This window comes from Pongo abelii, chromosome 11, assembly GCF_028885655.2.
Source record: "Pongo abelii isolate AG06213 chromosome 11, NHGRI_mPonAbe1-v2.0_pri, whole genome shotgun sequence".
In the NCBI taxonomy this organism is placed as follows: domain Eukaryota; kingdom Metazoa; phylum Chordata; class Mammalia; order Primates; family Hominidae; genus Pongo; species Pongo abelii.
Window position 1 is genome coordinate 37,234,837 of NC_071996.2, and position 26,354 is coordinate 37,261,190.

The following is a 26,354-nucleotide window of genomic DNA, read 5'->3' on the forward strand; positions in this document are numbered from 1 at the left end:
GCTGAGACAGGAGAATCGCTTGAACCCAGGTGGCAGAGGTTGCGGTGAGCCAAGATCACGCCACTGCACTCCAGCCTGGGCAACAGAGTGAGACTCCATCTCAAATAATAATAATAATAAAAAGAACAATAGGTGCGAAGTTTAGTGGATCAGTGAGATCAACAGCAATGGAAACCTTATAAAAAATGCTTAATCCTGGCCAGGCACGATGGCTCACGCCTGTAATCCCAACACTTTGGGAGGCCGAGGCAGGTGGATCACTTGAGGTCTGGAGTTCGAGACCAGCCTGGCCAACATGGTGAAACCCCATTTCCACAAAAAATACAAAAATTAGCTGGGCGTGGTGGTGGGCAACTGTAATCCCAGCTACTTGGGAGGCTGAGGCAAAAGAATCGCTTGAACCCGGCAGGCGGAGGTTGTTGCAGTGAGCCAAGATCATGCCACTGCACTCCAGCCTGGGTGATAGAGTAAGACTCAGTCTAAAAAAAAAATTGCTTAATCCACCAACTTAAAATGGTTTGTAATACTACTAACTCATCCATGCTCACTTTTGTGAAGTCTGCTAATGTTCTGGGAATGGCAGTATTTGAAGGATGATCTCAGCAGAGGTAACTAGTCAAATGAAATGAGCAAAGGTCTGTGGAAAAATCATCCTTCCCTTATCAGACCTAGCTTTTGTCCTACCAACTGGTTTAGGCTTAGCTAGTTCTGCATATGGAAATGACCTGATTCACTGCAACTAGATTAAAAACTTCAAATCACTACAAATAAATTACAGAGAAAAGAGCCCAAGGTTTATGATGCCACCTTAACTAGCACAATTTCTCAGAGACATCTGAGGAGTTTGGGGGCTCTCTGATAATGAAATGCCGAGGCCCTCACCTCCTCCCTATTAGGCCTTGAGCCTCCTAGAATCTTTTAGGCTAAGATTGCTGCCAAAGTACAGAATCTAGAATCTCTTTAACTTACCTTCCTGCCTTCCTCTACTCTGCTTTGGACAAATTAAGTAAGCGTCTTTACTCACCAAGCAAGAAAATATAAGTTGTTTTTACAATTTATTTTAAACTAACAACATTAAAATTGACAGGACAGGCCAAAAATAAAAGGAAATGTCATATAAAACAATAGAGAATGTAGTTCCTGGACAATCAAAACTGTAAACACTGAAATATGTTTTTTGTTGTTATTAAGAACATGTTTTCTGATACTGTCAGTAATCATGTCTGACACTTGAGGAGGCTAATATGTAACTGCAACTTTCAGTTAGTGACTCCATAGGATCTGGTTAAACTGGGTTAGACTGAATTTTCAGTAGGGAAACAAAGATCCCTTAGCCATCATTCCCCACAATTAAGCAAGGGAGCATCTGCAGTGGAACTGGGAAGGAAGTCTTGATGTATATTCAGTGACTTCTCTCCAAGAAGGAGTGCTTCAGGAGCTGGAGAGCAGAAGGTCGCTCATGCTGGTCCCTAAGAAGGGAAAAACACATTAGAAGCAGTAGCACCCAGTAATGAGACTGCCAATGAGATCTACTTAAATGTGAACTTTTAAAGATGGAAATACAACTTCTGATAGTCAAACAGACTTGGGTTGAGTCCAGTCTCCAATTTTTAGCTGTGTGACCTTAAGCTAAGTGACTAAAACTCTCCTCATCAGTAAGATGGAGATAACAATAATACCTAACTCATTGGGAGAATTAAATAATATATATACAACTTTTAAACAATAGCATGGTACTTGTTCGAAAAGTGGTAGCTATTGTGATTGAAAACTAGGACCTGCTTTCCCATTGTACTTTTGTTCAATTTGTTAGGAGTCTAATTTACATATGGTAAAATTCACACTTACATTTACTTTTAAAATTTAGAAGCATTAAAATCCAGAATTGAAAACTTTTTAAAATAGATATTCAAATATGCTTTGGTGATTAATTGAAATAATCCCATCTTGGGCACTCCTGGATTAACGTAAAATAGAAGGAGACAGTTGTTCAGTACTATTGTGGCATAGTTTTTTTCTTCAAGAAATTCAAAAGATTTTAGAAAGGTATCAGTCAATGAGCCAGTTAATGAACCAATGAGCTAATGAAATAGTCAATGATTAGCTGCAATGGCCTATTCCAGAGGCATTCTTTTGGTTAAATTGGCTATCTTTTGATTTTTTTTTTCCAGATACATAAATATTTATTAAGGCTTTAACAAACAGGTAACTTCCCCTACCCACTACATTGTGCAACCACTTTCTTTATTGATATATAATAAGTATTTGTCATTTCTATGTGTCAGGAACATTTCAAGTCCTCTCTTCTAGCTATTTGAAATACAGAATACATTGTTGTTAATTACAGTCACCCTGCTCTGTTATCAAACATTAGAACTTACTCCTTCTATCTAATTATGTACCCATTAACCAGCCTCTTTTTATCCTCCCTGCCCCACCACATACACACCCTTCCCAGCCTCTGATAACTATCATTCTACTCTCTACTTCCATGAGATCTACTTTTGTAGCTCCCACCTAAGAGTGAGAACATGTGGTATTTGTCTTGCTGGGCCTGGCTTATTTTACTTAAGATAAAGAACTCCAGATCCATCTCTGTTGCTGAAAATGATAAGATTTCATTTTTTTATGGCTGAGTAGCATTCTATTGTGTATATATACTAAGTTTTCTTTATCCATTCATCTGTTGAGGGACACTTAGGTGGATCCATACCTTTGTTATTGTGAATAATGCTGCAATAAGTATGAGGATGCAGGTATCCCTTAGAGATAATGATTTTCTTTCCTTTGGATAAATACTCAGTAGGAGGACTGCTGGATCGTACAGCAGGTAGTTCTATTTTTAGTTTTTTGGGGGTTTTTTGAGAAATCTCCATACTGTTTTCCATAATGGCTGTATTAATTTACATTCACACCCAACAGTACGTGAGTTTCCTTATCTACACATTCTTGCCAGCATCTGTTATTTTTGTGTGTTTTTAATAGTAGCCACTTTAACTGGGATAAGATGGTATCTCTTGGTGGTTTTAATTTGCATTTCCTTGTTGATTAGTGATGTTGAGCATTTCTTTGTATACCTGTCGGCTATTTGTGTCTTCTTTTGAGATATGTTTCTTGTTGGATGAACATTTTGCAAATATTTTCTCCCATTCAACAGGTCGTCTCTTCACTCTGTGCTTTCCTTTACCTTAAAAGCACAGGTGACAAAACCAAAAATAGACAAATGGAACTATATATTAAAGAGCTTCTGCACAGACCAATAACCTGGAGTGTTTCCCTATGTTTTCTTCTAGTAATTTTATAGTTTTGAGTCTTATGTTTAGGTATTTAATCAATTTTGAGTTGATTTTTGTATATGGTGAGATAGGGGTCTAACTTCGTTCATCTGAATATGAATATGCACCATATATTGAAGAGGGTGTCAATTCCCCAGTATATGTTCTTGGTCCCTTTGTCAAAAATAAGTTGGTTTACATATGGGGACTTATTTCTGGATTCTCTACTCTGTTCTATTGGTTTATGTGTCTTTTTATACCAATACCATGCTGTTTTGGTTACTATAGCCTTGTAATATATTTTGTATATATTTTGTGTATATTTTGAAGTGACACAGTGTGATGCCTCCAGCTTTGTTCTTTTTGCCCAGTATTGCTTTGGCTCTTTGAGCTCATTTTTGGTTCCACACAAATTTTAGGATTGTTTTGTATATATTTCTGTGAAAAATTACATTGGTATTTTTGCACTGAATCTGTAAATGACTTTGGTTAGTATGACCACTTTAACAATATTGATTCTTGTGACCCATGAGCATTTGTTTGTGTCTTCAATTTTTTTCATCAATGTTTTGTAGTTTATTTCATCAATGTTTTGTAGTTTTCCTTGTAGAGGTTTTTCACCTCCTTGGTTACATTTGTTCCCAGGTATTTTATTTTTGTAGCCATTTTAAATGGGATTGCCTTCTTGATTTCTTTTTCAGCTACTTCATTGTTGGTATATAGAAACACAACAGATTTTCATATGTTAATTTTGTATCCTGCAACTTTACTGAATCTTTACTGAATCGATCTAAGAGTTTTTTGGTGGAGTCTTTAGGTTTTTCTAGATATAAGATCACGTCATCTGCAAAGAGGCACAGTTTGACTTACTTTCTCTTTTCCAGTTTGAATGCCTTTTATTCTCTTTTTTTTTTTTAGATGGAGTCTCACTCTGTCGCCCAGGCTGGAGTGCAGTGGTGCGATCTCAGCTCACTGTAAGCTCCACCTCCCAGGTTCATGCCATTCTCCTGCCTCAGCCTCCCGAGTAGCTGGGACTACAGGTGCCCGCCACCACACCCGGCTAATTTTTTGTATTTTTAGTAGAGACGGGGTTTCACTGTGTTAGCCAGGATGGTCTCGATTTTCTGACCTCATGATCTGCCCGCCTTAGCCCCCCAAAGTGCTGGGATTACAGGCATGAGCCACCGCGCCCGGCCTGAATGCCTTTTATTCTTTCTCTTGCCTAATCACTCTGGCTAGAACTTCCAATACTATGTTGAATAGGAGTGGTGAAAGTGGGCATCCTTCTCTTGTTCCAGTTCTAAGAAGAAAGGCTTTCACCTTTTCCCCATTCTGTATGATGTTAGCTGTGGGTTTGTCATATATGGCCTATTATATTGAGGTATGTTCTTTCTATGCCTAGTTTGTTGATAGTTTTTATCACAAAGGGATGTTGGATTTTAGAAAATGCCTTTTCTGTTCCTATTGAGATGGTCATATTGTTTTTGTCCTTCATTCTGTTAATGTGATGGATCATGTTTATTGATTTGTGCATGTTGAACCATCCTTGCATCACTAGTATAAAACTCACTTGATTATGGTGTATTATCTTTTTAATGTGCTGTTGGGTTAGGTTTGCTAGTATTTTGTTCAGGAATTTTGTATCTGTGTTCATCAAGGATACTGGCCTATAGTTTTCTTTTTTTGTGGTTTTCGCATCCTTGTCTGGTTTTGGTATCAGGGTAATGCTGGCTTCATAGAATGAGTTAGGGAGAATTCCTTCCTTCTCAATTTTTTGGAATAGTTGAAGGATAACTGGTGTTAGTTCTTCTTTATGAGTTTGGTAGAATATGGTAGTGAAGCCATCCAGTCCTGGGCTTTTCTTTGTTAGGAGATATTTTATTACTGATTCAATCTTATTGCTCATTATTGGTCTGTTCAGGTTCTCTATTTCTTCCTGACTCAATCTTGTATGTGTCCAGGAATTTATCCATTTCCTGTAGGTTTTCCAGTTTGTTAGCTTATACTTGTTCATCATGTCCTCTGGTGGGTTTTTTCATTTCTGTGGTATTAGTTGTTATGTCTCCTTTTTTGTTTCTGATTTTTATTTGGGTCATCTCTCTTTTTTTTCTTGGTTAGTCTAGCTAGCAGTTTATTGATTTTATTTTTTTTTAACCAACTTCTCATTTCACTGATCCTTTGTATTTTTTTCTGTATTTCATTTAATGCTACTCTGACCCTTATTACTTTTCTATTGATTTTTAAATTTTTTTATTTTTAATTTTTGTGGGTACATAGTTGGTGTATATATGTATGGGGTACATGAGATGTTTTGATACAGGCATGCAATGTCAAATAATCACATCATGGAGAATGGGTTATCCATCCTCTCAAGCATTTATCCTTTGTGTTACAAACAATCCAATTATACTCTTTTAATTATTTTAAAATGTACAATTAAGTTATTAATGACTATTGTCTCCCTGATGTTCTATCAAATGGTAGGTCTTATTCAAGCTTTCTAACTATTTTTTTTTAATCCATTAACCATCCCTATCTGCCCTACTCCTATCCTCCTACTATCATTCCCAGCCTCTGGTAACCATCCTTCTACTCTCTGTGTTAATGAATTTAATTGTTTTTATTTTTAGATCCCACAAATAAGTGAGGACATGCAATGTTTGTCTTTCTGAGCCTGGTTTATTTCACTTAACATAATCTGATCTTTATTTCTTTTTTTCTACTAATTTGGGGTTTGGTTTGCTCTCTTTTTCTTCTGTTTCCTTGCTTATTTATTTAAATTTTTATACTTTTTTTAAAAGGTCACCCCATCTGGAATGCAGTGGTGCGATCATGGCTCACTGCAGTCTCGAACTCTTGGGTTCAAGCAATCCTCCCACCCTAGCCTCCCAAATGACCTAGCTAATTTTTTTTTTCTTTTTGAGACAAGGTCTCACTTTGCTGCCCAGCCTGGTCTTGAACTCCTGGCTTCAAGTGATCCTCCCACCTTGGCCTCCCACAGTGTTGGGATTACAGGTGTAAGCCACCATGCCCAGCCAATCTTCATACATTTTTGATGTAGGCTTTTATTGCTATAAACCTCCCTCTTAGCACTGCTTTTACTATGTCACATAGATTTGGGTATGTTGTGTTTTGATTTTCATTTGTTTTGAGAAATTTTTAAATTTTCTTCTTAATTTCTTTCTTGCCCCAGTAGCCATTCAGGAACATGTTGTTTAGTTTCCATGTATTTGTACAGTTTCCAAAGTTCCTCTTGTTATTGATTTCTAGTTTTATTCCATTGTGGCTGAAAGAATACTTGGTATGATTTTGATTTTTAAAAATTTGTTGAAACTTGTTTTGCAGCCTAATGTGTGGCCTATCCTGGAAAATATTCCATGTTTTAATGGGAACATTTATTCTGCCGTTGTTGGAGAAAATATTCTGTAGGTATCTGCTGTGTCTGTTTGGTTTAAAGTGCAATTTAAATCCAGGTTTCTCTGTTGATTTTTTGTTTAGATGATCTGCTTAATGTTGAGAGTGGGGTGTTAAAGTCTCCATCTATGATTGTATTAGAGTTTATCTGTCTCTTCAGATCTAATAATATTTGCTTTATATATCTGGGTGCTCTGGTGTAGGGTGCATCAGAACTGTTACATCCTCTGGCTGAATTTATCTCTTTATCATTATATAGTGACTTTCTTTGTCTCTTTTTACTGTTTTTGACATAAAGTGTGTTTTATCTGTTATGAATATAGCTACTCATGCTCTCTATTGGTTTCTATTTGCATGAACTATCTTTTTCCATCCTTTCACTTTCAGTCTATATGTGTCTTTACAGGTAAAGTGAGTTTCTTGAAAGCAGCATATTTTTGGGTCACTTTTTAAAAATCTATTCAGCCATTTTAATTGGAAATTTTAATCCATTTATGTTCTTATTCCTGTCATTTTGTTGATTGTTTTCTGGTTGGTTTTTTGTTTCTTTCTTTCTTTCTTTCTTTCTTGTTATTTATCATTGTGGTTTGATGGTTTTCTGTAGTGTTAATGTTTGAGTCCTTCCTCTACCTCTTTTGTGTGGTTTGCTCTACCTGTGAGTTTTACACTTTCATATGTTTTCATGATGATAGATAATGACCTTTCACTTCCAGGTATAGGACTTTCTTAAGCATTTCTTGTAGGGCCACTAATAGTGATGAAGTCTATCAGTTTTTGCATGTCTGTGAAAGACTTTCTCCATTTTTGAAGGATAACTTTGCTGAGTATAGCATTCTTGGCTGACAGTTTTGGTTTTGTTTTTATGCCTTTCAAAACTTTGGGTTTTTTTTTTTTTTTTTTTTTTTTGAGATGGAGTTTTGCTGTTATTGCCCAGGCTAGAGTGCAAAGGCACAATCTCAGCTCACTGCACCCTCCGCCTCCCAGGTTCAAGCGATTCTCCTGTCTCAGCCTCCTGCGTAGCTGGGATTACAGGCATGTGCCACCACGCCTGGGCAATTTTGTACTTTTAGTAGAGATGGGGTTTCTCCATGTTGGTCAGGCTGGTCTCAAACTCCCGACCTCAGGTGATCCACCCACTTCAGCCTTCCAAAATGCTGGGATTACAGACATGAGCCACTGTGCCTGGCCTAAAACTTTTAATATATCATCTCATTCTCTCCTGGCCTGTAAGGTTTCTGCTGATAAATCCACTGTTAGTCTGATGGGGGTTCTTTTATACATTACTAGATGCTTTTCTTTTGCTGTTCTTAGAATTTTCTCTTTGTCTTTGACTTTTGACAGTTTGACTACAATGTACCATGGAGAAGACCTTTCTAGGTTGTATCTATTTGTTGATCTCTTAGCTTCCTGTATCTGGATGTCTAAATCTCTTGCTAGACCTGGGAAAGTTTCAACTATTCTGTCTTTAAATAGATTTTCTATACCTTTGGTCTTCTCTTCACCTTCTGGAACAATCAAAATTGTATATTTGGCCAATTTATAGTTTCCTACATGTCATGTAGGCTTTGTTCACTCTTTTTTTTTCTTTATTTTTGTCTAAATGGGTTATTTCAAAAGATCTGTATTCAAGTCCTGAGATTCTTTCTCCTGCTTGATGTAGTCTATTGTCGAAGCTCTTGAATGAATTTGCACATGTGGTATAACAATCACTTCTTTTAAATTTTTGGATTGGCTTTCATAAGGGAAGACTTCCTGAAGATGTATCTATTTGTGTTGATTGGGTAGGATGCTTTAGCTTTGATTCTGGGTGTATGCAGTAGTGTGGTCTTAGTATAACTTCTTCAGCTGTAAACAGTACCAGTGGTGTCTGTGATTTCCTCAGCGGCTAAGTCTGTGATTGTTAGTGGAGTCTGTGGTGAGGTTTTGCTGGGGATTGGCATGCCAGGTGGGCCAGTCCTTTAGCCTGAGTGGTAGTGGTGGTGTGTCAAGCATGCCCATCCTTGGGCCCCTGGGTGGCATACATGGGCACTAGTGTTAGTGGGTTCAAATGAGCCAATTCTTGGGCCTCTAAGGCTTGCTCAGGTCCTGGTAGTGGCAGTGGTGTGCTGGGTAGGTGGATAGGTCCTTAGACTCCTGGGCAGCATGCATGGCATGGGCAATGGCAATAGTGGTACTGGCATAATGCTTGGGCTCCATAGCAGCAGGCATTGGTGTTAATAGTGGCTGCAATGGGCTGGATGGGCCAGTCCTCAGGTCCTCAGGAGGAATGTACAGATACCAGCAGTGATAGGGCAGAGAATCCCCAGGCCCTAGGCAATGTGCTCAGACACCGGTAGGGCTGCTGGGCCAGGCTTGGTTGACCTTTCCTCAGGCCCTCCAGTGGTACACTCAGGGGTCAGCAGTAGTGGGCAGGGTGGGGTGATCCCCAGGGCCCTGGCATGATGATTGGGTGGCTGCAGCTCCGGTGGTGGTGGGCAAGGGGAGCCTGTCATTAGGGCACGTGCAAGTAGCCCTGCTACTGGTGGCAGCAGCTTCAGGCAGGTGGCTCTCAGGTTCCAGGGAGCTCATGGTTTGGCTTCTGGTGGTGGCAGCAGCTGCAGCCAAGAAAGCCAGTCCTCAGGGCACATGAAAATGTGCTGCAACCCGGTTGCTGAAGCGGGTGGGGTCACTGCCAGTGGCACACACTTCAGCCTAAGCAGAAGCTGCAGTGGACAGCAGCAGAGTCTGTCCTCAGAGCATGTGTGTGGCAGCCCTGCTGCTAGAAAGGGTGGGGTTGCTATCTGTTATAGCCACCTCAGGTAGGCAGTTCTTAGGCACTGGGGAGCACATGCTTTGGCTCCCTTTGTCCCAGGAGCAGCCTTCCTGGTGCACTGCACTGTTGTTTCTAGGGAGCAGGACACCGTGTGTGCTACAATGCTGGGGATCTGGCCACTCCACTGGATACAACTGGCATCACACTGCTGCAGTCCTCCAGGTAAACACAAGAAGATGTAAGTAGGGTTCCAAGGATATGGAGTTGCAGGGGCTGTTGGACCCCAGGGCGGGATGGAGTCTGGTGGGGGCTGGACTCTCAAAATGGTGTCATGCTGTAGCTGCTTAGGACTCAGGTGTGAGCTCCCTCTCTGGAGCAATGCTGTCACATGGTTTCCAGGCAGCTCCATATTCTAGTCTCAGTGTCTGCAAGGACTAAAGGGTTCTCCTATGGCTAGGACTGCAGGAGTTCACTGTGAGAATGTGGAACACTGAGGATCTCTCACCCTTTCCCCACACTGGGGAGGCTCTGTGGGCTCTCGGCCAATCTCAACCAAACTGACTGCCTTCCTTTCCTTTTCTTCCATGTCTCAGGTGTTTCCTGTAACTTCTCTGTTGAAATCCAGTGTTCTCTCTCAGATGCTGTATTTGAAATGTGGTTATCTACTTGCTATTTTAGTTCTTTGTGGAGGAAGTAAGTGCCAGATGCTCTAATCAGCCATCTTGAAGCCCCTCCTCTTTTAATAATTTTAAAAGCACAATGGCCACCAGATCATTTTCCAGGTGAAAATGGAAAATAAATACTCTTAAAAGTATTTTGTGTAAAAGTATTATATTTTATGTCATTTCAAAAGTAAAAAAAAAAAAACAAAACCAAAAACCAAAAATCCAGCAAGGCGCAGTGGCTCACACCTGTAATCTCAGCAGTTTGGGAGGCTAAGGTGGGTGGATCACAAGGTCAGGAGTTCGAGACCAGCCTGGCCAACATGGTGAAACCCCATCTCTACTAAAAAAACAAAAACATCAGCTGGCCATGGTGGCAGGCACCTGTAATCCCAGCTACTTGGGAGGCTGAGACAGGAGAATTGCTTGAACCCGTGGACGGAGGTTGCAGTGAGCCAAGATCACATCACTGCATTCCAGCCTGGGTAACAAAGCAAGTCTCGGAAAAAAAAAAAAAAAAATTCTTTCACTATCTGGAGGCCCTTTCTCTTGCCTTTAAAATATGCAGAAATCTCTCTCCTTTAAAATCCTTTCCTTGAACTGGATACCATTTCTAGCTACCACCGCTCCCCCACCCACTTTTTTTTTTTTTTTTTTTTTTTGAGACAGGGTCTCATTCTGTTGCCTAAGCTGGAGTGCAGTGGCATGATCATGGTTCACTGTGGTCTCAACCTTCCAGGCTCAAGTGATCCTCCCACCTCAGCCTTCTGAGTCACTGGGACTACAGGTGTACGCCGCCATGACTTGCTAAGTTTTAAATTTTTTTTTTGGAGATGGAGTCTCGCTCTGTCACCCAGGCTGGAGTGCAGTGGAGCAATCTTGGCTCACTGCAAGCTCTGCCTCCCGGGTTCACACCATTTTCCTGCCTCAGCCTCCCAAGTAGCTGGGACTACAGGCGCCTGCCACCACACCCGGCTAATTTTTTGTATTTTTAGTGGAGACGGGGTTTCACCATGTTAGCCAGGATGGTCTTGATCTCCTGACCTTGTGATCCGCCCGCCTCGGCCTCCCAAAGTGCTGGGATTACGGGCGTGAGCCACCGCACCCAGCTAATTTTTAAATTTTTTGTAAAAACAGGGTCTCCCTGTGTTGCCCAGGCTGATCTCAAACTCCTGGGCTCAATCAGTTATTCTGCCTCAGCCTCCCAAAGTGCTGGGATTACAAGCGTGGACCACTGCGCCTGGCCCATCCCATTTTAAAAATTGCTGCCAAATGTCTCTAACAAGGCTAAGCTCGGTGACTTCCCTCCTGTATTCTTAACCATTAGGCCCATTCCTCTATAGAAATTGCCCTCTTGAAATTAACCAAATTTAATGAGCTGTTTGTCATTTCTGTAGCACTTGAAATATTCACTACTCCCTCCTACCTGAAACAACCTCTGCTTAGACTTAGGCACACTCTGTCCTCTTGTTTCTTCTTACACCTTGGGGCAACTCCCTTCCCTTCCTCCCTTCCCTTCTCCAGTTATGTGCTAGACTTGATGCCATGCATTTCTGTTAGCTTCCATTGTGAGCATTTTCAAAATATTTTCCTCAGCCCCATAATTTTGTTATGACTGTAGCAATCAACCTTATAATGATTTTTTTTTTTGAGACAGAGTCTCGCTCTGTCCCTTAGGCTGGAGTGCAGTGGTGCCATCTCAGCCCACTGCAGCCTCAACTTCCGGGTTCAAGCGATCCTCTCATCCTCTCACCTCAGCCTCCTGAGTAGCTGGGACTACAGGCACACACCACCATGCCTGGCTAATTTTTGTATTTTTTTGTAAAGATGGGGTTTCTTCATGTGGCCCAGGTTGGTCTCCATCTTGAACTCCTGGACTCAAGTGATCCGCCCACCTCGGCCTTCCTAAGTGCTGGGATTACAGGCATGAGCCACTGCACCTGGCTGTTATAATTATTTTTAAATGTGTCCTTCCAATCTTAATTGCTTTCCTGAGCTGCAATTCCATAGCTTCAAATGTCTCCTTACAGGGGGTGGGAAGGGTTTAGCTGCCTTCCCTGTTTTTCTCTCACAACTGTGATTTCTCCCATTATCCAGACTCAAAAATATGAAATCCTATCATCCTGCTCCATTACCAAGTCTTGATTCACCTTTTCTCTGAAATTTTCTGGAATCCTTTACAATCCCACTGCTTCTACCACCATCAGCATCCAAGCTCTGGATTTCTGCAGAGCTTTCTAGTCTCAAGTGGCATCCATCCCAGGCCCTTCAATACATTGCCATCTGACCTGCCTTCCCAAAGGCCCTTTTCTTTATGGCCTTTTCTACCCCAAATCTTTTGCAGCCCCCTGCTCCTCACTGCCTATTGCAACAAAGCTAAACTCCTTGGCCTGACTTCCCAGAACTTGATCTGTCAATAGGAGTACCCCCTCCATGCTTATTTCTCTCAGCTTCCCCAAGTTCATTTCTGTTTTCTTCAGACTTTTCCTAGTCTATGCCTGATTACCTCTATTTCTGAATGTTTAAGAGTGCTTTGCCCTTTATTTTCTGGCTATCCATATCTCCAGGGAGTATTGTTATTGATATCAGGTGAGATGCTAGGGTCCTCAGGGTCTTTGCCATAGAATTTTAGGAGGTAATTATATACTTGTATATGACTCTAATTAGGTAAGGTATGTTAGTATTCTTCCTAATAATTATTAACTGTAAACTCCTGATTTTGTGCCCCACACTCTGCTAAGCAATTTCCATGCACCATTTCACTTAACCTTCACAATAACCCTGTTAATTTTTATTAGTGGTGTGAATTGTATATTGCTTAGTTTATGAAGCAACGGTTCAAAAGGAGAGCCATAAAAGAAGATTCCACCCTTTAAAGCGCTTTGTGTGTGTGTGTGTGTGTGTGTGTGTGTGTGTATTTAATCACAACTTGAAAGAAAATGAGAATAACAAGTGGTTTCTAGCTGTGAGTCAATAATATAGGTAATTGTTAAATTCGGAACAAAGCAACTACAATAGTTTTAAGAGTTAACACCAATCTCTAAAACTGGTACTGGTCTATACGATTTTCCAACACATTTATGCAGTTTTTTTTTTTTTTTTTTTTTGAGAGGGTGGGCAGCTCAGTGACTGGGGCTCTGTCCACAAAATCCACGCTAGAAACCTAAGGGGTCCCTGCATCTAGCAATGCCAAAAACTGTACCCCTGGAGTGGCATTCCTGCCCTGGCCCATGTAATCATCCTGAAATCAGCCAGGACAGGCTGATACACATGTGCTGGGAGAGAGAGACAGAGACTGAAAGAGAGGCACATTCATTGGCAGAGAGGGAGACCTGTAGATTCTAAGATTCATTCAGAAAGGCAAAATGAACCCCCTGAGAGTTGGGGGTTGCCATATGTGCTTGCTAAAAGATGGGACACTGGAGTTTTTCACCTAGGGATAAGAAGGCAAACTTCCTTGAAAGACAGGAAATTGACTTTGAGTCTCAGGCCTTTCTTGTCCTCCAACTAAAGTTGAGCCTTGCTAGGTAGGTGGGTTTGGGGCTGCTGTGCAGTATCCTAGAGTGGGCTCCAGCACCCACAGCCCTACTCCTTAACTCTTCCCCGCCCCATGGGTACACACTTTAACTAGAGCCATGTCTCTGCTTTTATTTTATTCTTTGATTTAAGATTTCTATGAGCAGAGAGTACCTGGCTAAAAATTTGAAAATCACAGCACTAGTTAATCTCCATTACATTACAGTTACAGTTCTAACATTTTACCCAGAATTTAATTCCACAGATATGAGAGAAGATAAGGAAGGGGAAAACAGGCAATTTTCTAAGGCTTTTCTGATTCACCAAATACTCCCCCATTTGACGCTTGAAATCTCCAATTAGACATTTGTTTATTTGGCTCAAAATGTTTCCCCTCACTTTAAATGCAAGATGATGTCATTTCACCCTAGCCAGTTCCTAGGAGGATGTCTCATCGGTAAATAAGTAGATCTTTAACAAATTTTGCAAACCTATTGATCTGGGCAAGTATTGACAGAACTTGATAAGACATTTAATGAAGGCACTTTCTACTTGAAGCATTGCCTCCTATACCCTGATACAACAATGAACACAGTTACCCAATATGACTGATTATGATTACTTTCAGCACAAAATCACTGTCTACTTGACTTCATAACCAAAACAGAGCTTTTAATGGGCCATAAATTGCAAGGGAGATGTCAGCCACTTGGAATCTCCGGGCATTTATCTTCCTCCTCTTGCTTTCAGTTTCTTACCTGGTCAGGCACATGCGCACAAAGTCTGCTGCATTTTCTGAGAAGTGGTCTGGTAAAGGAGGCATCAGCCCTCGGTGTGCTCCGATGTAAAACATGGCGGCCATCCGGTCCATGGAAGCCAGTGGAGGCTTCCCTGTAGCCATCTCAAACACAGTACAACCAATGCTCCAGATATCTGATTTCCGTCCATAGCCAGACTCATTGATGACTTCTGGGGCCATCCAATATGGAGTCCCATGCATGGACTTAAGCATGTCACTGTGGGTGCCATTTAAACCTGCCCAGGCCAAACGCTTGGCACAGCCAAAGTCAATCAGCTTTATTATTCCAGTTGGCATGAGCATAACATTATTTCCTTTGATATCGCGATGTACCACACAGTTCTCATGGAGATAAGCAACACCTTGCAGAATTTGTTTCGTATATTTACAGAACACCATCTCAGGCAATGGCCCAAAACGGTTTATAATACTAGAGATTGAGCCACCAGGAACAAACTCCATGAAAATGCTCACAGTGTTCTCTTGCAAGCATGTCCCCAAATAGGCCACAATGTTAACATGTTTCAGTGCTTTAAGCAAATCTACTTCTTCCTGTAGTTTCCGGTATTCCTTTTCAGTAGCTAATTTATCAGAGGTATCCAAAGCCACCTGTTTTACAGCTATTAGCTGCCCTTGGCTAGTGAGACCACAGTATACCTAGAAGCAAATCAATAATACCTTGTTATTAAATTAATGACATAACTTATTCACAAAATGCCTCAGGTGACACTTGACTTTCCTTCTCTTTCTAAACCCTTGTCTTTCTCTAAGTTGATACCTCCCTTCCTAAATGCAAAGTGTTTAAGCAAATTCAGTGTTTCAGTGGAGCCAAGATGGGTATGAGAAACATGGTGGATGGATGTCATATTGGCTTAAAGTCAAGTGGCTTGAATTGGCTAGAATCCTGGCTTCATCTTTCCCCAGCTGTATAACTTGGGATAAATGTGTAATCTTTTGACTTCAGTTTTTCTCATCTGTAAAACTGAGGTAACAATACTTGCCTCACAGATTTCTTTTCTTTTTTTTTTTGTTTGTTTGTTTGTTTGTTTTTAGACAGGGTCTCACTCTGTTGTCCAGGCTGGAGTGCATTGGCACAATCACAGCTCATTGAAGCCTCAACCTCCTGGGCTCAAGCAATCCTCCTACCTCAGCCTCCTGAGCAGCTCATAGCTAGGATCATAGGTGTGTGCCACCACACCTGGCTAATTGTGTGTGTGTGTGCGTACTTTCTGTAGAGCCACCGTGCTATCTTTTTCTTTTTTTTTCTTTTTTTTTTTTTTGGAGACAGAGTCTCTCTCTGTCACCCAGGCTGGAGTGCAGTGGCCCTGATCATATCTCACTGCAGCCTCAAACTCCTGGGCTCAAGCAATCCTCCTACCTCAGTGTCCTGAGTAGCTGGGACTACAGGCATGTACCACCACACTAAGCTAATTTTTAAAGTATTTTTGTGGAGACAAGGTCTCTCTATGTTGCCCAGGCTGCCTCATAGACTTTTTTCTTTTTTTTTTTTTTGGAGACAGGGTCTCGCTCTGTCGCCCAGGCTGGAGTGCAGTGGTGTGATCTGGGCTCACTGCAACCTCTGCCCCCTGGGTTCAAGCAATTCTCATGCCTCAGCCTCCTGAGTAGCTGGGATTACAGGTATGTGCCACCACACCTGGCTAATTTTTGTATTTTTAGTAGAGACGGGGTTTTACCATATGGCCAGTCTAGTCTCGAACTCCTGACTTCAAGTGATCCACTCACCTTGGCCTCCCAAAGTTCTGGGATTACAGGTGAGAGCCACCACACCTGGCCTGCCTCCCAGTTTTCTATGATGACTACATGAGATAGTGGTTTGGAAAAGCTCCTGATAATATGTAAAATAGAGCTAGTTCAGCTCCCAAGCTCTCTGGAGTGAGAAGGAGACAGGCCCTGGAAATCACCCTTGTGATGTAATCTCAGTGGTTTTGTGTCTTCCTGTCTTCTCACTGATTTCTGAAATGTCCCCATCTGGAGACAGCACAAGTCTTATTTGGGGGCCAGCCTTTTCTTTACTCGTCTATGTAAATAACTATCTAAAGTGCTAGGGTTTAAATATATAATGTTTGTACATATTTAAGAGGTACATGTGATATATTAATACATGCATAGAATGTGTAATGATCAAGACAGTGTGTTTAGGACATCCATCACCTCAAACATTTGTCATTTTCTTTGTGTTGGGGGTATTTCAATCTTCTAGCTAATTGGAAATACACAATATATTGTTGTTAACTATAGTCACCCTACTGTGTTATCAAACACTAGAATTTATTTCTTCTATCTGACTATATGTTTGTACCCACCTCTCTTCATCGCCCACCCCCCAAGATCTCTTAGGTAGTTCACAAAATGTAAGGAACATCTTTTGTTTTTGCCATCTAGCAATGATTCTCCAAACTTCCAGTAACATATTCAGCTGTTGAAGGAAGATATTTCTTTCGCATTGGACTTGAACCCGGGAGGATGAGAGGCTAGAAATGCAGTGGCCATTGTATCACCATATGTGCCTGAGAAAAAGCTAGGCAAAGAGAGAGAGAGACCAGATCCTGATGACATTGTCTGATCCCTGAAGCCACCTGGGCCCAGAGCCAGACCTATTCCAGACCTTACAGCAGGATAAAGCAGTAACTGTCCTTTCCCTCAGTGGTTGGATTTTCTGTTACTTCCAATTGAAAGAGTTCTAAGTAAAAGAGTGCTTGCCAGAGGAAGCAGGGAGGATGACTGGGGGAGCAGGTGGGGTGGAGGGAGGGACTGTGGAGGGGTGGGGAGTGCTGATTTCAAGTTTCCAGTTTAACTTACTGTGCCGTAGGCTCCCTTTCCAAGAATCTCACCCTTGGTCCATAGGATAGGTTCTTCAGACTTTAAACTATTTTCAGAAAATATCTTCTTTTCATTTGAGATGAGAAATTTCTCCTCCCTGTCATATATCCTGAGCCCACTACTATGCCTCTGGAAGAATGAGACAAAAGGAAAGATGACCATTAAACCAAGTAGTCACTGGGATGGAGAGAAAGGGGTGAGAGTAAAGTCTTCTTTTCAAATGTTCCTGTCTGTGGCCACTCTTACAGGTAACTTCTAGAGACACATCATTCCCCCAAATGACCACATAGTGTATCTTAGTTGGAACTTCAGCCTTGTTAATTATACACATTTTAAAACCACATCTTGCTCTGTATATTCTATAGGAGGAGATCTTAGGCCTGTTCATTTCAGGCCCCACATAGGCCTGCAGCTACTAACCACTGTCTTTTGAGAATGATCTTTCACAAGGTCCCTATCATGACAGAATATGTTAGTGTGTGCCATCTCCTCAGCCCCCTAAACTCAACTCTCTCCTCAAAATTCCCATGATCACGGTCAACTTGCTCCTAAACACAGACAAGTTCAGAAAGAGAAACATACACAGAGCTGAACACACACATAGAGACACACAAACTCATACACACATATTCATATATGTGTTCACACAAATGTACACACACATAAACATAAATGATATATAATCCATAAACATACATGCACACATATATATCACATATATACATACACATACGTACTGAGAGATAATATACAAAACAACAATGGCCAGATCATACATAAAAATAGAACTCTGACCTACAATGTACAGCAACCAACCCAGGAAATCAACCCATTATCTGCAGTAACCAAACCAGGAAGCCAGTTTACCATCCACAAGCCAGATTTGCAGGAAGTCAGACTAGTATCTCTAGCAAACAGTCCAGGAAGGTACGGGATAATAATTTACCTTGTATGTTCTTCTGACCAACTATTTAAAATAATTATTCCTGGCTGGGTGCAATGGCTCATGCCTGTAATCCCAGCACTTTGGGAGGCCGAGGCAGGTGGATCACGAGGTCAGGAGTGCCAAGACCAGCCTGGCCAAGATGGTGAAATCCTGTCTCTACTAAAAGTACAAAAATTATCTAGGCATGGTGGCAAGCGCCTGTAATCCCAGGTACTCGGGAGGCTGAGGCAGGAGAATCGCTTGAACCCAGGAGGCAGAGGTTGCAGTGAGCTGAGATCGCGCCACTGCACTCCAGCCTAGGCAATAGAGCAAGACTCCGTCTCAAACAAACAAATTATTCCTGATCCTGATATAGTGTGGATATAGTGTAGTATAACCTGAGTTAGTGTTCAATAAATAATGTTTCAGCTTACCTACTGTTTCTGTCTTTAAAATTTCAGTTTGGGAGGCTCGTGTACTTTAGTGAAAACGATAACAAAGAAAACTCGACTATCTGTTGATCTTCTTCCCCACTCCATGCCCACTCCCTTGCCAAACAAAATTTTTAAAAATCTTATTTCAGGATTTTTGCTTACACTTCCATGAGAGCAATGGCTGAGTCTGGTACAGCACTATGGTCCTAGTTCTTGACCCACTGCCAGAAACACAGTAGGCACCAATAATAATTTTGCGTTAAAGTCGTGAATCATCTGAGAGCAAATGCTCAGGTGTAGGGGCTCTGAGAAATGTACATTTCATGTCTTCATATGAACAAAATGGTGAGCCACATTCATTCCTTCTATCTCACATACCTAGAGCAATGTCTTGCCTGTAATTATCTAACTGATGATAGTTGGAAATGATATGCTGTTGATTGAAAATGTCATCATTGAATAAAATACTGACCTATTTGAATGGTTTTGCTAAGTTAATTTAACCAAACTGATTTCATTGCAATGTGAAGCTAGCTACATTCCAGAAGGGAGGCAACATAATGAAAACATCTTAGCCTGGGGGTCAGAGGACCTGAATTCCAACCTTGTGATCAAACAGTGAGACTTTGAAGAAACTATTTAATTGTTTAGGGTTTATAATTCCTGTTTGAAAATAAGGGGTTTGAACCAGATTGTCTCTGAGGTCCTTCCCACCCCAATGAATCTCGGATTCGAATTATACCAACCTGTCTTTTGACATTTGTTGTCTCTCCACCCATTTCTTTTGGGGTACTTCCTCTCCGACTGAGGACAAGATTTAGGTTTTCAGGATCTGTTTCATTTGCCATTTTTTGGCAAGAGTTGTTATCTTTCTCATCAAGAGCTAATAATTCTGCAGCTAGACAACCTAATAGTTCATCTGTCAATTCTTCATTATTTACAGGGTCCAGAATTTCTTGGGAAATTGAATTTGTGCCACTTAAGGTTTTTCCAAACATTTGATAGGTGATTGACTTATTTGCTAAACTATCATGATCCAAATAATGTACCCAATATTGATATGTCTGGGAAGACGCACTTTCTTGTTTTTCTTGGAAACAGAAATTTGTAAGTGTTTTAGACTGATCTGAAACACTATCAAACTCTAGATCATTAGTTAAAATTTGGCTGGCATTTGCTTTACTAAGAGATGCTGTATTCTGCTTTTCTTGCTGTACATACTTGTTAGAATTCTTCTCACTGGGCACTGCCCAGCTGTTTTCTGAAGGGATAAATGGGATCTGGTGATGTAGCTCTTCAAGTTCTTGTAGATCTCTGAGGCTTGTGGTGAGTATTTGATTGTTAGAAATGTCTCTATCACCAGTAGACTCTTCCATAGAAACTTCTTCAACAATGGATAAATCTGAGACAGGAGGGAATTCATTCTGTTTCATGGACTGCTCAGGTGTCTGAGCCAAGGTCATGGGATGAATTTCATCTTTGGAAGATATAAACTCATTTCCTGAAGACTTTATCTGCCAGTCTGGTTCTGAAATACCATCACCATTTTCAATGTCATGTAGGTTGCTATGTATAGCCTTGGAACTCTTTTCTTTAGAAATTAAGACTTTGTGCTCTTGTTTAATGCCAAATGAAGTCTTTGGGGGTTTCATATGTGTTTTTTTCTGAGAAAGTCTTGTTCTGATATTGCTCTTCCTCTCACTGTGTGAAGATCGACATTTATTGGTGATACGTCTGCCTGATGGAGCCGAACATATCTCATGGTGATACTTGTTTTCATCCCTTTCAGTCTCTCGCACATGACAATAAACAGGGGTCCCAAACATTTCATAGATTCCAGGTCCATTAGCAGTTGAATTGATTTCTTTGAACATATCACTATACTTAAGATCTAGGTAATTTAGTCTTGGCTCTGTCGGTTGAACAGAGAGAGGAACACATGACTTTTGTATTCCTGGATTTTTACAGATGCAAGGAAATGATTGCTTTTTAGGTTTCTGAGTCCAGTGAGTTGATTGCTTCTTTGCTAACTGTGGCATTTTCTTTTGAAACCTGGGCAATTGCCAAGGCCTGGGGTCAACAAGTCCCAAAGCCGGGAAAATCTGTGTTTTTATGCTGGTTTTATGCATGGTAGGCTTAACGGGACCTTCAATAGGAATCACGAAATTCTGAGGTGTCTTCTTACTTGTCTTGGTCTTTGAATCCAACTTACTCCTATGGGAATTCATCTTATGTTTGTCATTTTCTTGGTGTACAGGTATGTTGACACTATGGTTGTTATGAAAGGTTCCCTTTCTTTTTTGGAGGCTTGGTTTGCCTATCACTGGTTCCTTGGGGCTTCCATCCACAGGGAAGGTGATGTGGATAAGAGGCACCATCCCATTCATTTCTGGTTTGGCTCTTTCTGCTATTGATATTTTTATGTTTGTCTCCATGCTGCTATGACCTTCTGGGAGTTTATCAATGGGGTCATCAAAGACTACACTGGACAAGCTTTTAAGTACAGTACACTCTTCTAAAATATTGTTTGGTTCCATTGCTTCATTTTTATGTAATGAAGCTCTTTTTGAAGCAGCTTTATTATTTCTCATCTCTTCATCCTGGCTTGGAGTTATTTCTGAATGCTGGGTTTCTTGGAACTTGCTTGGAATGGTACATACTATTTCTGGATCTTGTTCATAGTTTTTGGCTACTGAACTCTCATTCTTTCTTGATGAAAGATATTGAGAGTTCTCTTCTTCAGGTTTTCGCGTTTTACTACCATGGCAGTCAATATCCTCTTCCCTATTTGCAGGAATATTGCCTTCCTTCAAATTCTCAAAAGACACCAAAGACTGCCCTTTTTCAAAGTGAGTGGTTTCAATTTTGTTACATTCTTCTATTTCCTTGGATTTCCAGTCCTCCTCCATCTCCAGGCATTGTCTGTGATGGTTAGTCTTAGGGAAAGAGCACATGTTTCTTGACCAAATGAAGCCATCAGAAGACCTGAGAGTCGGATCCATCAACAACTTAACTAGGGCTCCCGGCGGCTTGTTTGATGGGCTAAGCTCATCAGATTGACGAACAGACACTGAGAGCTTAGGCACAAAAGATGTGAGGCTTGGAATGTTTCTTTCTTTTTCTTTTGGAAACTTGTGATTTTGGGGGATAGTAAGGACACCAGATCGCGTGGGCAAGAGTGACAGTGGTGGCAGAAGGAACTAAAAGGAAGACAGAAAAAGCTATGAATGCAGAAACATATATAAATACCACGCTAACTCGTTTAAAGTAGTCTAAAGAGATTATAATATCCTCTTAAGGAAGGCTTTTAAAGTTCAAAGCTATCCTGGAGATCACAATTCTTTTTTTTCTTCTTGAGACAAGATCTCACTCTGTCACCCAGGCTGGGGTGCAGTGGCGTAATCATAGCTCACTGCAGCCTTGACTTCCTGGGCTCAAGCGATCCTCCCACCTCAGCCTCCCGAGTAGCTGGGACTACAGGCGTGTGCCGCTATGCTCGGCTAATGTTTAAATTTTAGTAGAGACGAGGTCTCTCTATGTTGCCCAGGCTGGTCTCAAACCCCTGGCCTCAAGCAATCCTCCCACTTCTGCCTCCCAAAATGCTGAATTACAGGCATGAGCCACTATGCCTGGAAAGATCACAATTTTTAAAACTAAAACCTCATTCCCAACATTTTTTTTTTGAACCAATTTAAAACAACACGTTTTAAAACCAGGATGATTATAGATGTAAATATTCATGGTTATATATTTTTAAATGAAGGCCCTATAATGTAAATGGTAAAAATTTAAGATAAGAAGCATTTTATTTCTCTTCTTTTTTCTTTTTACTTTCCATAGAATTGATTTAAGATTTTTGAAATCCCACTGAGAACAGTTTAAAATTGCTGTTAAAATACCTCAAAAATTATCAGTTATTGACTAACTCAGAATTCGTATCTGAAACACAACTACTTACCATCGTTTTGCTGAATTGGTTTGTGAATAAAATGTACAAAATTTCGTTTTTGTGGATGACAGGAAAATGGATGGCTTTCCTTTCTCCTTTGCCCTCTAGTTTCAAACTAAGCTAGTTTTTATTATCATCCTGAAGAGGTCAGTGTAACCCAATGTATAATATTAAACTTTGTGGGCGGTAAGCTATAAACTCCTTAACTTTATGCTTCTTTTCATTGTGGTCTTTTCCTGTGTATACAGATTCAATACCTGTTTATATCACAATATTTATAGGCATGGGTCATGGGTAGTAATTGAGAAATATATGTTGAATTTTCATTCTATTGCCACCTGTGTGTAAGAAGGAAGGAAATGGAACCTGACTCTAGAAACTTAGGCATTAAAAGTAGAAGAGATGTAGTGTAGGCCCCAGTTTGACTGTCTAGATGATTTTCCTCATTTCTCAAAAATGACTTAGGAAATAAAGGCAGATTCAACCAATGCTTAACCATCTGCCTAGTTACGGCCATTACAATTTTTTAGGTCAATAAACTCCTTTTTACAATGCTAAGCAGTACCTATGCATAAGTATTTCTCAAAGGCTCATAGGAAAAGAAGGGTCAGGTAGTTGAGAAACTAAGAATTGCAAATATCTTTCCAAAAACTTATAAATTAGACAACTAGGAAAATCTTTCCACCACTGGGGGAAAAAAAGAATTGCCTAATTTCTAGATAGGTTGAAAGAAGACAAATTAAGATATGTCTGGCCAGGCGCAGTGGCTCATGCCTGTAATCCCAGCACTTTGGGAGGCCAAGGCAGTCGGATCACTCGAGGTCAGGAGTTCGAGACCCACCTGACCAACATGGTGAAACCCCATCTCTACTAAAAATACAAAAATTAGCTGGGCGTGGTGGCAGGTGCCTGTAATCCCAGCTACTCCGGAGGCTGAGGCAGGAGAAACGCTTGAACCCAGGAGGTGGTGGTTGCAGTGAGCTGAGATTGCACCACTGCACTCCAGCCTGGGCAACAGAGTGAGACTCTGTCTCAAAAAAAAAAAAAAAAAAAAATGTCTAAGGGAGCTACTCAGCTCATTATGTAAAGAACAGAAACACTCCAGAAAAGCACTGCACATGGCAAGGCATAATTTTCCCAGGAATGATTTGCTACTCTAGGAACTATATGTGAGTTGTTGTTTTTCCAAGAAATACAGTTGACCCTTGAACAACACAGCTTTAAACTGCGCAAGTCCACTTATATGTGGATTTTCTTCCTCCTCTGCTATCTCTGTGACAGCACGACCAAGCCCTCCTGTTCCTCCTCCTCCTCAGCCTATTCAACATGAAGACAATGAGGATGAAGACCTTTATGGTGATCCACTTCCACTTAATGAAGAGTAAATATATTTTCTCTTCCTTATGATTTTCTTTTTCTGTTTTTTTGTTTGTTTGTTTTTTTGTTTTGTTTTTGAGACGGAGTCTTGCTCTGTTGCCAGGCTGGAGTCCGGTGGCATGATGTCAGGTCACTGCAACCTCCGCCTCCCAGGTTCAAGCAATTCTCCTACCTCAGCCTCCCGAGTAGCTGGGACTACAGGCACCCACCACCATGCCCAGCTAATGTTTTGTATTTTTAGTAGAGACGGAGTTTCACCATGTTGGCCAGGATGGTTTCGATCTCTTGACCTTGTGAACCACCCGCCTTGGCCTCCCAAAGTGCTGGGATTACAGGCGTGAGCCACCACAACTGGCCCCTTATGATTTTCTTAATAACATTTTATTTTCTTGGCTTTATTATAAGAATACAGCATATAATACATATAACACAAAATGTGTGTTAATCAACTGTTTATGTTATCTATAAGGCTCTGGTCAACAGTAGGCTACTGCAGCCAGGTGTGGTGGCTGACATCTGTAACCCTAGCACTTTGGGAGGCTAAGGGGGAGTATTGTTTGAGGCCAGGAGTTCAAGACGAACGTGGCCAACAAAGCGAGACCCTGTCTCTAAACAAAACAAAACAGAACACCCAGCACTTTGGGAGGCCGAGGCAGGCAGATCACGAGGTCAGGAGATCGAGACCATCCTGGCTAACACAGAGAAACCCTGTCTGTACTAAAAATACAAAAAATTAGCTGGGCGTAGTGGCGGGCACCTGTAGTCCCAGCTACTCGGGAGGCTGAGGCAGGAGAATGGCGTGAACCTGGGAGGCGGAGCTTGCAGTGAGCCGAGATTGTGCCACTGCACTCTAGCCTGGGTGACAGAGCGAGACTCTGTCTCAAAAAAACAAAACAAAACAAAACAAAACAACCGGTAGGCTATTAGTAGCTAAGTTTTGGGGGAATCAAAGCTTATGTGTGGATTTTTGACTGTGTTGGGGACATCAGTGACCCTACCCCCTGCATTGTTAAAGGGTCAACTGTAATTGCTGAGGATTTGGTTCTAAATTAGTTGATAGAGTTTTTTGGTTTTAATTCTCAAGTCAAAAATGCTAGCACTAATCTTACCTCGATGCTTCGGCCACTGTACTTCATATGAGAGGTCGAAAATTCTACAACAAGAAAAAAAACTGGATATTCTTAGTAGTAGAGAGAAAACAGTCTCAAGCCAGAGTCTGGGGATGGATAATACAGATGCTAAGGAGTCTGAGGAAAAGTTGTAGAAATTGGAGGTTTCCCCTGTGGAATTCACACAGAGATGGAATCATTACACAAAACTTCAGGCTGCTGCCACTAGCAGGGGTTGCTGTTTTATATTTATATCTCTATTCTAACAGAAAACCTGAGATCTCTAGACCAGAGAGCAGACCATTTATCACTCACAGAACATTGTAATGCCACTTCCCCACAACCCAGTTCCTCACAGGGCAACGTGATGAGAGCCAGGTGTGGACCTGCACAGCTGGCAGAGCTGCATCACAGGAGGGAGCCCTGGAATGATGAGACTCAGGGGGTGTATTGGGTGGGTGGCACTTTAGCCCATCTTTCCCTCCAGAGAAAGAGAGAACTTTACTATGAATTGTAAGCAAATGCCTCCAGGAGAAAGGTGACTCTATGTTTTATTACCCTAGAATATAAGCAAACAGCTTTTGGGAAAATCAGTCTCTAAATTTCTCTGGAGCAATACACTTACTTCGGAGGCGTTTTTGCCATTCAGTCATCTTTTAACTTAGTTTCCTAGTGTTTTTTGCTTAGAAAGCCTGAACTGTGCACAAATATGAAAATATTATCGTGTAAGTGTTTCCCAACAGTTGTTTAAACTAGATCGACCATAAACTCTGAAAGCTGAGTGTGAGGAAGGCTTACCTAGGGAATGAGATGGGACTTACTAGGTAGTATAAAACCTAGAAGTTGTTCTCTTCTTACCAAAAAGTCAGAATGATCCCCAAAACCCCATGAACCACCACCACCACCACTTCTGCATAGTTTGGACTTTCTAAAGCTGAAGCTAAAAGCTCCAGTGTCTCCAAGGTCAAAACAGGTCACAGAAACGGATGATGTGGGACAGGAAGGCACAGCAGTAAATCGAGATCATATGCCCAAGTAAAGGGGCATCATTACCCAGCTCTCAGTCATGTTATCCAACCTAGATGGATAATCCAGCCCTGCTAGATCTTCCAAAAGAAGCCAGAGAGCTGCAGATTTTTTTTTTTCTTTGAGACGGGGTCTCACTCTGTCGCCCAGGCTGGAGAACAGTGGCATGATCTCAGCTCACTGCAACCTCCACCTCCTGGGTTCAAGCAATTCTTCTGCCTCAGCCTCCCGAGAAGCTGGGATTACAGGCGCCTGCCACCATGCCCGACTAATTT

The 26,354-nt window shown here is 41.2% G+C and overlaps 1 protein-coding gene across 1 annotated transcript in view; it reads right to left on the reverse strand.

Moving 5' to 3' along the window:
* Positions 1-1,042: 1,042 nt before the first annotated feature.
* Positions 1,043-26,354, reverse strand: part of MAP3K19 (mitogen-activated protein kinase kinase kinase 19) — a 55,690-nt gene continuing 30,378 nt past the window's right edge. Inside the window, exons 6-10 of the mRNA XM_054549307.1 lie at positions 25,054-25,097; positions 19,365-21,818; positions 17,239-17,388; positions 14,378-15,075; positions 1,043-1,469 (exon numbers count right to left, since the gene is read on the reverse strand). Coding sequence (XP_054405282.1) covers positions 1,403-1,469; positions 14,378-15,075; positions 17,239-17,388; positions 19,365-21,818; positions 25,054-25,097 — 3,413 coding nt within the window. The 3' untranslated portion in view covers positions 1,043-1,402. The remainder of the gene's footprint in view (positions 1,470-14,377; positions 15,076-17,238; positions 17,389-19,364; positions 21,819-25,053; positions 25,098-26,354) is intronic.